The 20,090-nt window shown below is 36.9% G+C and overlaps 1 protein-coding gene across 1 annotated transcript; it reads left to right on the top strand.

The window, feature by feature from the left end:
• The first annotated feature begins 280 nt into the window (after positions 1-280).
• LOC110447857 (alpha-1,3-mannosyl-glycoprotein 4-beta-N-acetylglucosaminyltransferase C-like) lies at positions 281-18,934 on the top strand. Its single transcript, XM_021493807.1, has 5 exons — positions 281-427; positions 10,596-10,699; positions 11,017-11,069; positions 15,526-15,667; positions 16,876-18,934. The coding sequence occupies exons 1-5, from the start codon at positions 414-416 to the stop codon at positions 18,027-18,029; spliced, it is 1,467 nt and encodes a 488-aa protein (XP_021349482.1). The 5' UTR covers positions 281-413; the 3' UTR covers positions 18,030-18,934.
• Positions 18,935-20,090: the final 1,156 nt, after the last annotated feature.

The raw sequence follows: 20,090 nt of genomic DNA, 5'->3' as shown, positions 1-20,090 counted from the left end.
TAAGCTTGTCACTACATCGAAACAATCCAGGTCTGATTAACCCGGCAAATTATACACACACTATACTACAGACAGTGGGGTTTATACGGGTCTTATATTTTATTCATAGATAAAAAGACATTACTCGTAATGAAAATTCCAAAAATTCTACTTTAAATAATCGAACTAAACAATCATATCTGGACATATTTCTATTAGTAAAAAAAACTCAATTGTTATATTTTATTATAAGTTGTGTTGGTAACCCTTCGTAGCCCTCACATGTTCTATAACGCAGACACTGTGTAACAATATAATTAGATAGTGTGTTAATATCTGCAGCTACATAAGTTGTAAAATACACATTGGATATTCGTTTAATTATGAACTTTTCCCCTATGTACTGGATGCGATATCTTCGCTAATGATTGGCCATGTCACCACGTCGGTAAGTACTTTTAACAAATAATTATATAGTTTACGAGTTAATTTGATTGAGTTATTCAGTGTGTTGACTTGCTGTACACCATTCACATTTAGTGAACGACCAAGCGATGGAAAACTCCCCTCAATGATATAAATACTGAAGAATATAGAAAACAAAGGCTTAACAAATTGGTTTATGTTAACAAAGCGCTTTAGAGTGGTTTATGGGCGCTATATCAAATGTTGTATATTTATTAAATTTGGATTTAGTATTTACATTTTTTGTAAATTTGTTGGAGTGTTATTTTTTAAAGTAACATTAAGGACAACTGGAAATACTTAGCCTGCATACGTATGTAGTTCTTATGATTGTTCCTGCACCTTGCTTGAGTGTTGAATTAAATATTAAAAAAATAAGGAGAAAAGATACGACATACAATGTAGCCTAAACTATCTAATGAATCAGAAGTCGAGACGTATGTATACATGTCCTTTAAATATTAATAATATAAATAAAAAATAAGGTGACGTAACAAGAGGCTTCTCCGCCACACGCATATCAAACGTAGGGCGGTTAATCACATGTAAGGACATCGTTATCACTGTTAGCTAAGTTGTCCAGAGGATATCTATTAAGGCTGAGACTAACATTTACACGACACATACATGTAGGTGTCATTATATAATTAATATACATATCCATGAGAATGTTTTAAGCTCACCTGGTCCGAAGGACCCAGGTGAGCTTATGCCATACCGTGGCGTCCGTCGTCTGTCCGTCAACAATTTCTTTAACCGACTTCTTCTTCTTAACCACTGATTGGAATTTAATTAAATTTGACTGGAAGCATCCCTAGGTGGTGGGGATTCAAAATTGTACAAATGGTGGGGCTGACCCCCAGGGGGCTGAGGGGCGGGGCAAAAAGGGGGCAATTTGGCTATATTGCTTTAAGCGACTTCTTCTGTAGAACTATGCTCTGGATATCAATCATAATTAATCAAAAGCAATCATGGGAGGCAGGGATTCAAAATTGTACAAATGGTGTGGCTGACCCCCCGGGCTAAGGGGTGGGGCCAAAACAAGTTTATTACTTGGAAATGGTGGACATCCCCACCATATAACCATATATACAATTGCTGAGTATAAAGAGAAGAATGCACATTTGCTTCCAGGATTTGCTTCCAGGATGGCCCTAGGGTCTGGCCCCACCCTTGGAGACATAGTCCCTAGGCCATAACTTTAAAACGGTTGAGATCCACACCACAAAACTATATATACAAATGCTGGGCATAAAGAGACGAATGCAGTCATTATATTAGAATAGACCCTGGGGTCTTATCGAACCACTAGGGACCTAGTTTCTTGGAGCTTGGAGACAGTTGAGATCCCCACCCTATAACCATATATACAAATGCTGAGTATAAAGAGATGAATGCACATATTCTTTCAGGATGGCCTTGGGGACTGCCCCATCCTTGGAGATTTAACCCCTGGGTCTTAACTTCGAAATGGTTAAGATCCCCACCCCAAAACTATATATACAATTGTTGGGCATAAAGAGACGAATGCAGTCATGATATTAGAATTGACCCCAGGGTCTGCCCCACCCTTGCAGACTTAACCCCTGGGACATAACTTTGAAACGGTTGAGATCCCCACCCCAAAACTATATATACAAATGCTGGGCAAAAAAGACAAATGCAGTCATGATATCAGAATTTATCCTGGGGTCTGACCACAACCCTAGGGACCTAGTTTCTGAGTCACAGCTTGGAAACAGTTGAGATCCCCACCCCATAACCATACATAAAATTGTTGAGGGCTTAATCAAACGGAGACAGCCATTTTGTTGCGCCATTCACAATTTATGACGTCACGTCAATGTCCATATTAGGACGTCACAATCGATTTCTGACTGGCACAGCCAATGAAAAACGCTCCAGGGTAAATTACACTAGTGACATATGTTAAAATATTACACGGGCGAATTCACTTGATAACAGTCCGATTATGTGATAAATAGGCAAAACCACACAGGTCGACGCAATGCCAGGTTTTTTTTAATAAGAAACTTGTGTTTTATGAAAAAAAATGGCATTCTCTTCGTGGTTATTTAAGATAATGTATTTCTTTTATTTTTATTTAATACATTCTTTGTATAATTAATGGTTTTTTTTATAATTCTGAGATATATTTTTAGCGGTGTCAGTAGAGGGAATTCCCCTAAAAAGTAGTTCCGGCTACTGTGGTGATTCAGGATCTTGTATCGCACATGTGTGATACAAGCAGACAGAAAACACACCTGACAAAATGATGTAATACTATCGTAAGATTGCATAGGCATGTGATAAAAGGTCATAAATCAGTTTGCATAACAGTCTAAAATAAACTGATTTATAAAATGACTGATTGGAATATTACAGCATTAGTTATTGATAACTAAGTGGTATTAATATAAAATTGAATAATGACTCGTATTTCTCGAAAATTTAACGATTCATTAAACTGACAAGGATTCGACCAACCTGTTCTCGGGACTTCGATCCATTCATATTTAATTTAGGTTTTAAAATAGTACATCTTGGGTACCCTGCATTTTGGCGCCGTAGAAGGCCGCTGTACGATGCAATTTCCATACCTTTGGTCAAACATGGTGGGAATAGTGGTTTGATAGATATAGTTCTTAACAGATATGCAAGATCATTAATATTTATCTAATTATGAACCGTGATTCCCGTCCTCTGGGTCACGTGACAGTTAGAAGAGATGACAAATTGGCGACAATAGTAGAAAACTGGCCTTGATGCACAAGGGCAATCCACATCGATTTGTCACATTATTCTTACAATCCGGTACCCAAGTATTCCCTAGGTTTACCAGCATATAATGAATTATTTGATAAATCCATACACAGTAAGACCCTCCGCGCGCTAACATCCGGGCCAACAAGAGTGATTAGTATAAGTTGTAAAATAAACAAAGTTTATATATATAATATACAGGAACAAAATCAGTCCTAATATTTCACAGAAACGACAAACGAGAACAAAATCAGTCCTAATATTTCACAGAAACGACAAACGAGAACAAAATCAAAACTAAAGATGCCATATACAATTTGCATAATGCAAGGACATAGGAGAGCTTTATTGGTCAACTACTTACACTATCCAAATATTCTTTTTTTTTTTGTTATCCGTCGTAACAAGAGAGAACAGGATGTGATTTGTATGGCGTAAATCTCGTCTGTCCGGATTTATTGAACAAATTTATTTGTAATTTTGTCCGTCCAGATGCCTTAACCTGTTCTGAAGTTTCCGTCCATCTGTCATGACTGGACGTACGGTAACATGATGTTGCCAAAATATTTGTTCATCCTTACGTCGAACCATTTCACCACAATCAGTTAAATAATTGTAGGCCAAGTATTAAGTAGCTCTTTCCTTATCTAGCTAGGCCATGGCTACTTACCCTGATAGTAATACGTCATACACTTAAACTCCTGACATAGTCAATTTATATGATATCTCTTAAAGGCACATACGCTAAACGTAAGAGGATTGCTTCGTACACTTAAACCTGAAAGTACCTTTACCAATTCGAACCTTAGCTTTATCTGATGAAAATTTTCCTAGTACATCAACTTAACACAACCTGAATATTAAATATCCTGTTACATTTATGTTACTTTCCTATGTTTTCAATTGAACAGTAAATATAAACCCGATATTAAGAACTGCTTTTCCATCATTCTACGAGCACCCAAACGTTCAGGAGCATCGGTAACCATGACAACACACGAGGACTTCAAGACAGTAAAAAGAGGAACTCTTTTCAGGTTATTGTGACACCATTTTATATTGACATCGCTTGTGAAGCGTATGTTTGACGTTTAACGTGGGTGTAGCAGTGTAACGAGAAATGAGTATAAAATAATTGGTAAAGGAAACGGTATTTATGTTGTACTGTCCGGCAGTAAGCGCGGTAGCATCGTTAACTTAAGGCATCGTACATAAATTCTGCTGTAGATCAAAAGATACTCCATTGAGCTTTCCTGAAGCTATCTCGAGTAACACGGTTTTTGTTTGAAACTTTCCGTTAAGTTTTTATTTATTTTTTCCTTGTACGTATTCTGCTGAAAACTCCTTACATGTCTCAGAACGTGGATATTTCTATACGAACACGTAAGATACATGTAAACCATTTACATATTTAGTACGTCACGTAACATAATTCTTTCCTAAAATTATTTCCTTTTGACGTTATGTTCATAAAAAACTGAAAGTGTTTTCCAGACATAATCGGTAATACGATACAAAATCAATAAAGAATCAATACTTTGTTACAGCTTCGTACTTTCTACTCATGTAACGAATATAAACCTAATTAAACACGTGATAAACAGTCGTCCCTAATTAGGAAAACCTTGTACCAATCTTATCGTTTCAAATTACTTGCTGATAAATATTACCGCATAGCGTTGCTGCCTAAAGTAAGTGAAATAAGGTCGCGTTTAATCATGTCAGATTCAAGTGGTATAGCACTCGAAGGGAGTAAATGGATATACATGACCCCATACAACATGACAGTTACACACTTATCAAGAACACAACTAAAGAAAACCATTTGGTAAGATGCGCCTGAGTAAGGCTACTCTCACACTTTTCGGACTCTTTAATTTCATTGATATTAGATTAACACAGTCACACATTCTGACTAGTGCAAAATACCTGGCAACTAGGGTACTTGAAGTTTAAATAAAACAAACATGTTGTTCTGGGTTATACACTGTCAGATATGATTATTGATGCCCGGTCCTCTATTGAAGCATTAATCTGCTTTTATTTGGCATCCATGGGCAGTATACATGTCAACTTGACGAAGGCAATTTCGACGAAAGGCGCTAGCGATTCATGTTGGATTTGCGTTTGTCAAGTTGACATTCATATAGCAGTTCAATACTTATATTAACCATTGTTTGGAAAATGTTTATCACATAGAAATTATATTCCACTTAACATGCATCCTTCCTTATTAGAATAATTTCCTGTGTAAATGTAACTATTTAAAATGATGTTTAGCATGCACAATATAGGGAAAACATTTAAACTTATCATCCGCCCTGATATTTATTTAAATATTAAGTTTGTTTTTTGTAAATTTTCAGATAGGTTTCTTCATATATCATTTTTTTAAGAACCGAATCACCTTTATTGATCATCATATCCTTTCATATCTACAACTGGATCAATGATGTTGTAGTAGACAGTCGGCGAGTGGAAATATTTAAAGCATGCTATCAATGTTATCGTCTGCTCGTTTGTTGACCAACGTTAAAATGTTGGAAACTGTATTTACCTAAATGAAAATTGGCTGGTGCAATGTTAATATAGTATAAACGTCCTGTCACATAAACAACCAAACGAATATATGAGTGAAAAAGGTCACCGTATGGTGACTTTTAATATATACTAGCGGAAAAAAAACCTGTGCATGCGGAGAATTGTTATAAAACATGTATTACCAACTGTATATACATGAAGATTCACACACATGACCGAGTATGACACATACACACTATCCGTGTGTCATGGACAGTTTTTCCCGTGCAGTTTGCTCTCTATAGGCGTTGACCAGGTTGCACGTTTTTCTCGTCCAGCCATCACAATTCGACAATGAAAGTTATTTTTCAACTGTTGGGTCACTTTGTTGGGACCAGTGAACAGTAAAAACAGCATTATAACTTTTTAAATTGTGATTAATGCTATGCCGATGCTCAATGAAAATGACGCCTCCGGATTATTGGTATGCTTCAAGCTGGTATGGGCCAAGCTGTAGTCTATACACGTTTTCATGTCCATCGAAACACAATCCGGGATTTGTGGAGACGACATCAACAGTTTGGCCACGTCGGCGATCGACCTCGTGCGGGACGTCCACGTGTGACGTCACGTCAACAGGACAACCATATTCGGCTTGTCAACTGTTTTGCAATCATATCCCTTTATCTCGAGGTTTAGAGGTACTAGGACGTTCATACTGCGTAGATTGCCACGATGGGAATATTATATATATCTGGATAGCAAATTTCTTGCTCGTGTAAACTCGTTTGGGCTCCATTATCTCAGAATACTGAGTATCCAAAGAAACAATGAACCCATACCATGCTGACAAATAAATAATCCAAATTCACCAGGAAAAACAATATGGTATTGCTTACATTTGTCACCTCTATATAGTATTGTTTATTTCACATTTATAACTATGTTAATATCTCAAAATGAAAATAAAAGCGCCTATCTTGTACAGTTCTCCTTGTTTATAGGCCTCATAATAAGTCCGTACAACTTTATGTCTATACTGCGTGGGCATATATATATTGTAAGCAAGGTCTCAGTGTTGTTTACGGAACTTGATGCCAGAATATTGACAGATACTTGCATGCGGGTATCATCAATGGAATAGTTATATAATTAAGAAACATATATGTGCGTACTATGGTGGAATATAAAATGAAGGTGAAAAAATCATTTCAATCAATCAAAACCAGTAACCTATCGTCAACACATGAAATCAGCATTTGACAAATTCAAGGTAATTTTGGCGGGATGTTCTCACCGTGAACATCACAGGTTTAAAGCAGATCTAGAGGCAAAATAGAAAAGTGTTTGTTTGGCCACTAGCAGCTCTTAAAAACATACAAAATAAAATGCGTGTACTGTCATTCGGCAAATGAAACTAGTTCAGCGGCTCTTTTGTTTCATTTGCGAGAGAGGTTATGTAATCATTATGACACTTAGTGATTGACAACGTTGTTATTTGTACGTGATGGTTATCAAAATATTGTGTTCTGTAGTGCACATACAGTTTTAGAAAGCTACCTGAGCACTCACAACTCCTCTGCTAATGAACCTTTTATACATTGTATGTTTTAGCTCATATGATTGCTCATGTGAGCTATTGCCATCCGTCTTCTTCTTTCGTCGTGCTTCGTGCGTCGTTCGTTAACAATTGAACAATTTTCGACTTCTTCTTCAAAACTGCTCGTGCGATGGACTTCAAACTTGTTAGAAATATTCCTTATGATGTGCTGACCAAGTGTTGTTATTTTTCGTGCTGATCCGGAATTTAAAATGGTTATCATGACCTCTTATTAGGCACTGCACCAATTGGATCCTTGCTTGGTGCAATGGAGTCTTAGAAATTTTCGACTTCTTCTCTAGAATATCTGCACTGATTCACTCGTAACTTGGTACAATTGTTCCTTATGACGTCTCAAACATATGTTCTTACTTTTAGTACCGATCTGTAAATTTAAAAGCCGTCGAAGCATCTATTTGCAATTTATCCTTATGATTTTCCGAATAAGTGTTGTAAAGGGTTTTTCTGATCTGAGGATTCAAGATGGCCACCCTGATCCCTGATTAGCTGATATATTTTCGACTTCTTCTCAAGAACGACTCAAGCGATTGACTTGTTCCTAATGAGGTTCTGAACAGGTGTTCTTACTTTTGATGTTGATCTGAAAATCCAAGATGGCCCCACTACCCATTGATTGACTGAGAAAGTTTAGACCTGTAAATTCAAAAAGGCCGCCGAAGCCTCAAGATAATTTGAGTAGCATCACATTTCTGATCTATAAAGAGCACGCCATGATATCACGCTATATACATACACCTTATATTGTCTAAATTTAGCTAAATGACATTTCAAAATAGGCAAAGGGCCTTAAAAAGAAGCAGGTATATGCGTTGCGCATGCATAATCAATGTGTATGGGTAGATGCTGACCCTCTCATACCTCCCCCTCATTGTTCTGCTAAGTTTCTGCTGTATATCGCAACCACATACTCTTTTATGCCCTTTGTGGGTCTTGGATTTTTTTATGATGGGAATGCATTGATTACAGTAGTTGATGTCTATACGTGTTTGAAATTACACATGAAATATTGATTTAACCGAAAGATATAGTCTTCACGAGGTAGTAGTATAAATAGTAGTGCAGGGATAAGAATATCTCCTGTAGAAATGTACTTTAAAGAGTAATGTTTGGTGATCAAATCTCAAATCATATATTTGTTTACAAAATACCGTGAGGTGCCATCTTCGTGGCCCATAAAATCTGAGTTGTAATTTCTATTAGTTGACCAATATGATAACAAATGAACATTGTATTCACCGTAACATGTTTGGTTTCACAATGAGTCGATTCTATTGGTATAATTGATGAAAAATAAAGTAATTAATGTTGTTATAAGAAGTAGTCGCGCTGAACTTTATGTTCGTAGTTTGGCCTGTAAAATACCTCCGAGGGCCGCGGTGGCCAAGTGGTTCAGGCGTCTGACATTCTGCTACCACTAGCCCTCCACCGCTGGGTCGCGTATTCGACGCCTACGTAGGGCAGTCGCCAGGTACTGGCCGCAGGTCGTTGGTTTTTATCCGGGAACTCCGACTTTCCTCTACCACCAAAACCTGACACGTCCTTAAATGACCATAGCTGTTAATTACTATGGCCGAAGGCGGCCAGGCACATTTGAAGCATTTATACTTAGTTTCTGTACCATGGTACACTTTCGTGTGGTACACAAACGAAGCATTTATACTTCGTTTGTGTACCGCGTTACACTTTTGTGGTACACGTCTGCGTTACAATTTTATTGTTCGTGTCTGTCCAATTGTACAGCCGAAAGCGGCCATGGTACACTTTTAAACGGGCATTGGCCTATTGACCTCGCCAGCGTTTGGAATGTTCATCATTCGAAAGGTTATCGCAGTAATAGGATATGAAACCAAGGCTTACGCTCTGGATATTTTTAAACCCAAACATGGGCCCATTTGGGGGTGGAAGAGACTGTGGTAGCCGTCAAGTAAATCATCAAGCAAAATAGCATAAGGTCACGTATCGGTATATATAACAAATTTAAACGACAAATGCATATCGCTTTTAATCTCGCTATGCATATATTTCACATGATAATTAACATATTTTTTATCTTAACATTTTTTTTTTTTTTTAATAAACAAGACGTATCCTGTATGAGCCCTCCAAAGAAGAGTTACGACAGACCTCAACTTTCCACGGCGGCAACCCGTTATGTTTTAATCGGAAAATTAATAGCTCAGGGTCATTTCCTATCAGTGGCCGCTCTCGGCCACACAATAGTGTACCGTGGTACACAAACGAAGTATAAATGCTTCGTTTATGTACTACAAAAGTGTAACGCGGTACAGAAACGAAGCATTTATACTTCGTTTGTGTACCACAAAAGTGTACCGTGGTACAGAAACGAAGTATAAATACTTCAAATATGTCCGGCCGCTTTCGGCTAACGGTACAGAAACGAATGATAAATGCTTCGATTGTGTATCACACAAAAGTGTACCGTGGTACACAAACGAAGTATAAATACTTCATATATGTCCGGCCGCTTTCGGCTAACGGACCACAAACGAAACATAAATGCTTCAAATATGTCCGGCCGCTTTCGGCTAACGGTACCGAAACGAAGTATAAATGCTTCGATTGTGTATCACACAAAAGTGTACCGTGGTACACAAACGAAGTATAAATACTTCGTTTGTGTACCACACAAAAGTGTACCATGGTACACAAACGAAGTATAAATGCTTCGTTTCTGTACCACACAAAAGTGAACCATGGTACACAAACGAACTATAAATGCTTCAAATGTGCCTGGCCGCCTTCGGCCATCGTAGTTAATAATAGGACATGAAACACAAACAAACCAAATCAAATCTGAAATAATGCAGTATCTCGAGTATGATTAAACACTGTAGTGTTATTGTAAATATACATGTGTCATCACACCGCTTTTATCTTTAATGTAGTGTTTATCAGTGATCGAACACGTATAAATAGGATAAACTGTGTAGCACTTCCTACACGACACTACTGTAGATCGCTGTGCTCTACAGGGGTACGTAGTAGCATGCTGTTGGTGTCTCTGTATCCTTGAGGTCTAGTGCGCAGGGATTACTAAGTTTTGACAACAGGATCGGATTGTATCGTTGGTTAGATGCCACCATCGAAAGATATTTGTATTAGAGAATGTGTGGGTGCTAGATAATAGACTGCTACAGATGAAATAACAAGCAAGCGGATATCGAGTGTGTTCCTAGAGTGTGCCGAAAGACTTCGTTATAAATAACAGTTACAATGTTGTTTGTAGAACCATGAAGAACAGTCGTGGCATCCAGAAGATTGGGTTACAGATATGTTTACTCGGTGTCGTCATCATGCTTATCAACTATCATATTTTCTACAACAGTGAAGGTAAGAAACTATGTCAGCAACTGAATGAAATATTGACATACTATAGCTTTAAGCCGAGTTAGATATCAATAAATAGCATGTAACTGGTACATATAAGATACATATTGTATACAATAACTGAATTTATAGGCAGGAAAATCAATGAACGTATTGATTACACGTACTTTTCAATTTTAAATATGGCAGGCAAACATATTGGACCGGGAGCATTAAGCCATAGTTGGCATAGCAATTAGCTAACTCAAATTTCCAAACTTCATTAAGATGTATACACAAATGTGAATATGAACTAAAATACTTCCTGCTATTTATTACAGCTGGGAAGCAAAAATGTAAATGTGATGAGAAAGAGACTTGGGCGAGGAACAAGGTAATATTTATGTCTGTATAATTTACAGGTTACACAGGGTAAAACGACATGTTATAACTTAAATAAAGGAGAAGGACTTTGCAATGCAAATATTTGTTTTCTCAAATTACACATTACGTGGTCTTTGGTCCTAGCAGTGTTCGTATTCTAAAGTGCAACGTATTGTTACTTGTCCATACCGGTTTTCAAATATGCATTTTATTTCTCATAAAGTTGTTTGAATACGATGCTGCTATTTAAGGTCACATGATTGCTCATATGAACTATTTCGGTCAATGTTATTCTGTTGTCGTCCGTCTTGCGTTAGCTATGTACGTTTTCGATTTCGTCTTGAGAACAATTATTTTGATTGCCTTTAATTGTGGTACAAATGTTCCGTATGATGTCTGTATCGACTTTTCCTATTTTTGTGCCAATCCGAAATTTCAAGATGGCCATCCTATCGTCTGATTGACTGAGACATGTTCGAATTCTTCTCAAGAACAGCGGTACCGATCGAATTCAAATTTGGTACAACATTCTTTAAGAGATTCTCACTTTGATGCTTGTTACTTTCTGTGAGGATCTGCAAATGCTAGATGACCACAGTGGCCTGTCATTTGCTCAGACATTAAAACCCATAGGTGTGTAAAGGCCACTTAGGCCTCTTGTTTCTTTACATAGCATACACTTTGACATCATCAGATTCCAAGGTCGAAGGAAACCTTCGTTTACTTACTATATTTATATTTATTAATGCATAAGATCAAAATAAAAGGTACATTCGTAACCAATTGTTAGGATATCGATCAACTGTTGATGAAAAAAGACGAAAACATACCCATCTGATTTAAAATCAATCAATATTTACATTCGTAAACTGCATATCAATACGTTTTATCAAGGACTTTGCCTGTAAAGTTGCGTTCGCGTACACTTAAAATCCATAACTAAGAGGACATTTTTGCATATTGATAGTAATTATCTGTTAGATTGATATCAGTTTACATTTTACGCGGTATTGATTTCTCGCGAAGGTAAACTGATTAACAGGAAGTAGGACACATGTTTGTTTTGCCTTAATGATCGCGGTATTACACCCTCGAATAACTGTCTATAGCAGGAAGTGGTGGAGTTCGGTGACGATTACGAATGTCAGACATTAGCAAGTGTATCATAGTGTTGACCTTGTGGCGCCTTGTTATATACGTTTTGTAGCTTTGTTGAGTTGGTATTGATGAGACAATTCTATCGTTTGTTTCGTTTGATATAAATTTGATGGAATATAGGACACCACAATCGATCTCGTGATTCGGCCTCAATCGTGTTTTCGTGCTCCATAATACTTCCTATCGACCTCAACAATGTGCCAAAATTGTATACAATTAAATTTGTATTTGATACCAGGTATCTGCATACGCTTTATCACGTGTATTCGGTCGATCACCATATATCATTTTTTTTTTTTTTTATTAAACGTCGTATTACACGCAAATGAAACTATTCATATCAGAATTTCTTTCGTACACCCCATTTCACGTGTGTGATGTAACAATTGGATAACAAAGACGTGACGTCATGTTATCGGGAACGTTACGATGCGGAAATTGTGACACTTTCGATGGTTTCCGAGCTAATTCTGGTGATTGGAATGAAAGAAAAAGCACTCTTTCATGCCAATGTTGTTCATTCCACTCTTGGTAATTTCAGATTGGTGCAAAACCCTCGGGTTTTACCCGATGTGAAAACCCCTCAGCTTAATTAGTCCTGCTGGGCATGAAAGAGACTTATACTGAAACTCGGTCTTCAGCCTTGATCGATAATGCTTGTATGTGCCTCATACAACATCATAACAATCCTTTACGGCATAATCGGATACGTTGTTTGGGTAAGAAGGTACGGCAGGAAATGGTATAGGCCGTAAAAAGCACGAAACGTTGATTAATACAGTTATATATCAATATAGGTAGGAAATCAATATAAAAATGGACAAAAGAAACTTACTTAAGTAATAATGAATGAAGTAGAAAATATTCCAAAGGATATTGATAGCGGGCACTTCGCGATACTCCGAGCAGTGCGAGCCGTGATTGCAACTCATGTACAGAAAGCACGGGAAAAAGAGAGTGCATTGGTTCTATGCTATATGAAGGCTTCAAAAACTTTCGTCCTTCCGGTTGTACAGGCTCGCAAAAAACGGCAACATGCGTTGCTCCGTACCTGCATCGATGTTCTGTTTTCGCACAAACAATCTGAATCTCAATTTGACATTTTCCATGAATACTTTGTATTTTTGTCGTATCTCCGGCAGATTTTCATGTACAGAAACAGTTCTACATTCTTTTACAAGTCGATGTTAATGATGTCCAACATATTATTTTGATATTTTCATTTTTCGCGAACTAAAAATTGTTTCCATGTAATACATGCGTTGGTTATTTGTCATTTGAAAAAAAACCCTTAGCTATCCCTTAGGTTAATAGTTTTTGTGTCGCCTGCGAAAAGCTGGTGACACATAGGTATTGCTATGTCGGCGTCGGCGGCGTCGTTCGCACAGAGGTTTTCGTGCGATAACTTGAGTTTCCTTGGGCCGATCAAACTCAAACTTCATGCAGTGCTTCCTTACCAAAAGTGCTTGCTTGGGATTGCTTTTCAGGTCCGAAAGTCAAAGGTCAAGGTCACTGTTACTATAAATAAAAATATGTTTGCGTGCGATAACTTGAGTTTCCTTGGGCTGATCAAACTCAAACTTCATGCAGTGCTAAGCATACTTGCATTTTCAGGAAAAATGTTATGGATACCAATGAGGCGATGCTGGTCTTGCTTGTGGACACCATATTGTATCTATTTCTTCGTAATCTCCCACCTTCCTGCGCAGTCGACACATCCACTTCCGTGGAATTCTTGTATAGTTATATGTCATATATATTATAATTTGGACTACCCTGAAAATTTAACAAATTCCTTTTAGTTTTGTAATTACGTCTTTGCTCATATATTTATTTAAGTAATACGCATTCAACGAACATTTGTTTGTTCGTATCCGGTGGCCATATTGGATCACGCTGTCGTTATTACTTACGAGACTTATATATATATATCTGATAAGATATTCCCACTGACTAAAAACAAAGCAGAAATAATTACCGCATGCAAAGCGTTTTATGCAATCAATGGGAATACTTATTATTTTATCAAAGTTTACAAAGATTGCCACCAAATACGCTTCTCTTTTTATAACTACACTGCTGTATTTGAAACTTCAGTGGACCAAAAACGGGACACATGTGGGGAAACGGCCAAATGTTAACACGAACAGTTAAAATTTAAAAAAGATATCAAACATTTCGAAAAGAACAGTATTTTGTTTTAAAATAAAAAAGGATTTTTTTCAAAAGTAATGCTTGTCCGGAGAAGAATTTTTATCAGAATATCTTCTAACATATATATTAACAATGTATAATTTTCTGGTGATATTGATCGTTTATCGCCCAATATTTTGCAAAATACTAAAGTGTCCCTCTCTTGGTACAGTTACACCTCTTAAAGGGCCTACGTGGCCCTGGAAGTATTTCGCGTTCTATTTATAGAATAACGTGTCGGAAATATCAACTTTTAATAGAAAGAGAAAAGTGAATTGGATCTATGTATGAAAAATTAACAATTAATTTTGGAATTGATACTTTGATATAAAACATTAATATTTAACTAAAAACTCAATGTCCCGTCCTTATCAAGGACCAGTGCCTGACTCAAAGTCCTGTCCTTAATAAGGACCAGTGTCTGATTCAAAGTCCTGTCCTTAATTATGATCAGTGCCTGGCTCAAAGTCCTGTCCTTAATAAGGACCAGTGTCTGACTCAAACTCCTGTCCTTAATGAGGACCAGGCCTGACTCAAATTCAAATCCTTAATAAAGACCAGTGTCTGACACAAACTCCTGTCCTTAATAAGGAACAGTGTCCGACTCAAAGTCCTGTCCTGAATAAGGACCAGTGTCTGACTCAAATCCTGTCCTGAATAAGGACCAGTGCCTGACTCAAAGTCCTGTCCTTAATAAGGACCAGTGCCTGACTCAAATCCTGTCCTGAATAAGGACCAGGGTCTGACTCAAACTCCTGTCCTTAATAAGGACCAGTGTCTGACTCAAATCCTGTCCTGAATAAGGACCAGTGCCTGACTCAAAGTCCTGTCCTTAATAAGGACCATTGCCTGACTCAAAGTCCTGTCCTTAATCAGGACCAGTGCCTGACTCAAAGTCCTGTCCTTAATTAGGACCAGTGCCTGACTCATGTCCTGTCCTTTATTAGGACCAGTGCCGGACTCAAAGTCCTGTCCTTAATTAGGACCAGTCCCTTGATCAAAGTCCTGTCCTTAATAAGGACCAGTGTCTGATTTAAGACTCTATCCTATTCAAAGATCCTGTTCGAATCAAGGAACATTTATAGCTTGTATTCATCGCCCATTGTAATTTTCAGGTGTCCGGGATGTCTCCAACTTCTGTCCCTGGTTTCAATTCCGTATCGGAGCTGACAATGAAGCTAGGCTTGCATGTTAATTTAACGCGGTGGAGCACTTCTTCTGGATTACCGTTATATGGACGTCATCGACAAAGAAAAAGTAAATGAGTTCAATTAAAAAATCTCGATACAACTGCCCTCGTTTGATCTATCACCTCGCGTAACGCCAGCGTATTTCCATGTCCCTTTCACTCTGTTACATTAGCCAAAATCATATACTGGTAAAATGAAACATCTTTTATCAGGCAAATTCAAATTCAAATAATTTGCTTATTTTTCAAATGAAATTAAAAACCACACAATTGTTCGGTTGTTTCAATCCTACTTAGCGTAACAGGTCGTCTACAGAAAACATTCATAATACACATTCCGAAATACATGGACATTTATAATTCAAATCGCATGTACATTGTTTCAAAATCATTGGAAATATATTTCAAAAAGACCTTTAAAATAAATGTTAGGACTATCAACTCGATTTTCAAATATCGACATAAACTCATAAGGTTTCCAACAACTGGACGTAGAAAGCGATATATATGAAATCTAAATATAACCGAGAGATTATTGTAATAAACGTCTAGCTAACCTTTTTTACGTTGTACAGTAAGTATAAATGGTTTCCAAGAATCAAATAATCTTCGACGCCGACAGAACACTGACTTCCGTCAGTGAGATGAAACCCGTAAGGGCGGATTCATGTAGGCGAAAAACCCGTCAACCAACCAACCGACTAAATAATCTTGAATGTCTGGCACAACAAGAGTTTATTGTGCGGACGAACACATCCACAAGTGAATGTAGCGATCAAGAGAATGTGTTCATCCGCTAACTAAACGAGTGCGATCTGTGACATCTGATAACGACCAACACCTGATATTGTTCCTATTACACATCAATCATTGTTTTCTATTGACATGTTATTATTCATGTGCAATTTGATATAAATATTAATCTAAGATGAATGTTGTATTTGTTTTCCAAATTGCCCACCCGAACACCAACGGCCAAAATCAATCGATCTACTCAGTAGATAGCGACCGATAAGATCGAGTCGTAAAAGAGTTCTGGTCGAGCTGTGTGAGGTGATATTCCGTGTCCAACTTGCATGTATCTGTAAAATAAATCTATTATGTATGAAAAATAGTATAATTACCTGACCACGTGCTGTGAAGTACTCCCGTGAATGACTTAAGTCCTTTCACAGGGAGTCTCGGTAATCATAAACAAGGATTTAAGCTGTGATTTTCCTGGTCAATTTGCTCCAGAAGAGTCTATTCTGATTGATTTATTTATGTATTTTTGCAGGTATGCTGACATTGGGGATACCTTCAGTAAGACGCCCGAACGGCAGAAACTACATCATGGGAACCATCAAATCTATAATAGACAATACAAATGACCAGGAGAAGTCCAGGATAACAGTTGTCATATTTGTAGCCGATTTCAACGAAACATGGAACCTTGAAATGGCTAATAAACTTTATACAAACTTTAAAGATTATTTTGATGAAGGAATGCTGCAAGTTGTTACCGCTCCCATGTCTATCTACCCAGATTTCAAAATCCAAACAGTTAAAGGAGAACACCAGGACAATGCACGGCGGACACTTTGGAGGTCTAAACAGAACCTCGATTTCGCTTTTGTGATGTTGTATTCTAAAAACATATCCGAATACTACATACAGCTAGAGGACGATGTTGTGTGCGCCCAGCATTTTGTGAATGATATAGAACAATTTGTGAATCAGACAAAACGGTTTTGGATTTGTTTAGAATTTACAGAGTTAGGATTTATTGGAAAATTGTTTCGGTCGGTTCACATTGAAAGATTAGCACACACCTTATTAGCTTATTACGACTCTAAACCTTGTGATCTTCTTCTAGGTCACGTGTTCCGGATTTTGGGACAGAAAGCACCAATCCATTCGTCGCCATCTTTATTCCAGCATATGGGGAAATGGTCATCGCTACAAAACAAAATGATGCCATCTATTGATAAAAAATTCAAAGGATTCGGTGATAAAGCTTTGTCTATAATAGAGGTGCCAAAGGGAGATAATCCAAAGGCGTCTCTGGTTACAAACATGAATTGGGCACAAGGGTTCGGACCGGGACATGCCTATAATCATTCGTCCTCGTATTTCTGGGCCACAGACCCACACAGAAGAAGCTTTTTTGAAATTATTTATAGATGGCCCATAACTATAACAAAAATAATCATTTCAACAGGAGATGTCAGAAATAGAAAGGACTCACTTGTTGCTGGAAGTTTAAGAGTAAGTGATGATGAACCGTGCAATGCGAAAGGCACACTCCTAGGAAGCTTTGTGGGTGGGGAATTTGATTCTGAAATTCTTGGCAGTAAAATTCCACCCGGTATCAAATGCATAGCTATAGTAATAAATAACAGCCAAACCGGTTGGTTGATTATACGTGATATAGCGGTTTTTGTTAAATAATGAACGCTAGTAATGTACATGTAATCATAAATGTATTGTCATGCTTTGAAGTAATTAGAATTATTATACTTTCATATGTATGTGCCTTCGGACAAAAAAAGTTAAATCTGTTTTTTTCATGCCTCGATAATCATTTAAAAACTATTTTAGATGCTTATTATTATTTCAAATGAAACGAAATGAAATAGCATGTCGTTTTAAAATAACACTCATTTGTGAGATATAACGTGACCATACAGAACAAGTACCTCACACACTGAGTACTTGGTATAAAGTAAAAATTGTAAATATTAAAATTATCGTAGGAATATACTCATATTTCAAGAGTGTAGAGTTCACTTCAGTTGCATTCTACGTGTGCTAGATTTTATAGGCCTTTTCAATGGTTAGAGGACTTTCAACAACATTGATTTACGGCTGTTTTTTTAGATGTCTTACGTGGTTGAAAATTGGAGTTCGAGATGATCATTTTGACACCAAGTGTCACCTTTTCTATATTGAGGTTCTTCTGTATAATTTCAGCACCTCATTGTTTTGAGACAAGTCCCATATTTCTTGCTCGTGTCTGTGCTGTTTGTGATATTTGCTCTCCTGTATCTTTAATTAATGTTGTTTCGGTAGTACGTGTATGTCAGTGCTGTGGGTTTTTTGTGTTTTTTTTTACAATTAACCATAGTGATTTCACTTAGAACAATTCTATCGACCAACGACGTTGAAATTGCTCATTGTTGGTGCAATAAAATGACGATCGCCTTACATATACATGGTACATTTTTTTGTATTGTTAATATATTACAACAGGAATTTAAACTGTTCATTTGTTTTCTTTGTAACAAAAATAAAACAAAACGGAGATCTATGCAAGACAAATTATATACCGGCTAAAATAGAAATAAAATATTCTTGTGGTATGCAATGTTTTGTTGTTGCTGCTTTTTGTAGTGTGATACGTTGGCTGTTTTTGACCAAAATGACGGTAACGAGTTACAAGGAAAATATTCTTACAGATCGTGTGTCGGGATCTTTTCCAGTATAAAGTAATTTCTTACTTTTAATAAATCAATGAAACGTTTACAGTAAATTCCAAAATATGGATTGCGCATTGAAAAAGTGTCATAGAAAAAAAAACCATTGGTGATAGAAAAAGGGCGATTGCAATCGTCAATGTTTGAGAAATCCTATCAATCGTCACTATTCTAAAGTTACTATCGTTAATACGTTCAAGAAAAGAGAAAAGAATGCTATTAGTATCGACTTCTTTCATTCCTTTATTCATTTTGAAACTTTTAAATAGTCATAACAATCTGTTATTGTACTGTAAACATCCATAATTTAGCGCTCGTTAAATGTTGCACTAATTTATGGTTCCACTAATTGAATATTATGTTTATAGTTTTCTCTGCATAAATGTTGTTGCGCCGATTCACCAGTGCGCCGGTTACAATTTGCTAATATGCTAAAATTTGGACTCGCTAAAATAAGAATGTTTACATTAACCGAATCAGATGATGACCTTGGTGAAATCCTATTAAGTAATCTTTTTTGTAGTAATCGCAAAAAAGGAAGATCAGGAAAAAGGCGGAATAGACAGTAAGCGCATTGCCGACATACTTGATATATTTTGATCTCTTTGCTTTTTGTTCGTCACGTTTAATTGGTTTTCTGTCACTATATATTTCATTACCTTAGTCCTCATACTGCTGATCATTGCCAATCCGGTAAAGAGACGCTGGGTATTCAAAACGAATAGTTAACTCTGATGAGGTTAATTAAAAAATGATGGAAATTAAAGAAAAAAATATGATAATTTTTAACATTTATATACCGCCCTATACAGTTTGTGAAATTAAATTAAGGCGCTTTACAACACGTATATAATAGCATTTGGACAGTAACATTTTACAGATATAGTAGATAAAAAAGCATAAAAATCAGCATAATACATAAGTTGCAAGACGTTTATCTCAGTATGCATATAAGTGAATGAAGAGGTGTGTCGTTATATCCTTCTTGAATTTAGCAAGGGTTTTACATGAAAGGTGGGAAAGACTGGTTCAAACC

The sequence above is a fragment of the Mizuhopecten yessoensis genome, unplaced genomic scaffold (assembly GCF_002113885.1).
Source record: "Mizuhopecten yessoensis strain PY_sf001 unplaced genomic scaffold, ASM211388v2 scaffold3627, whole genome shotgun sequence".
NCBI classification, from domain to species: Eukaryota; Metazoa; Mollusca; class Bivalvia; order Pectinida; family Pectinidae; genus Mizuhopecten; species Mizuhopecten yessoensis.
Note: the sequence above shows the minus strand (reverse complement) of the source record. Positions and strands in the feature narration are given on the sequence as shown.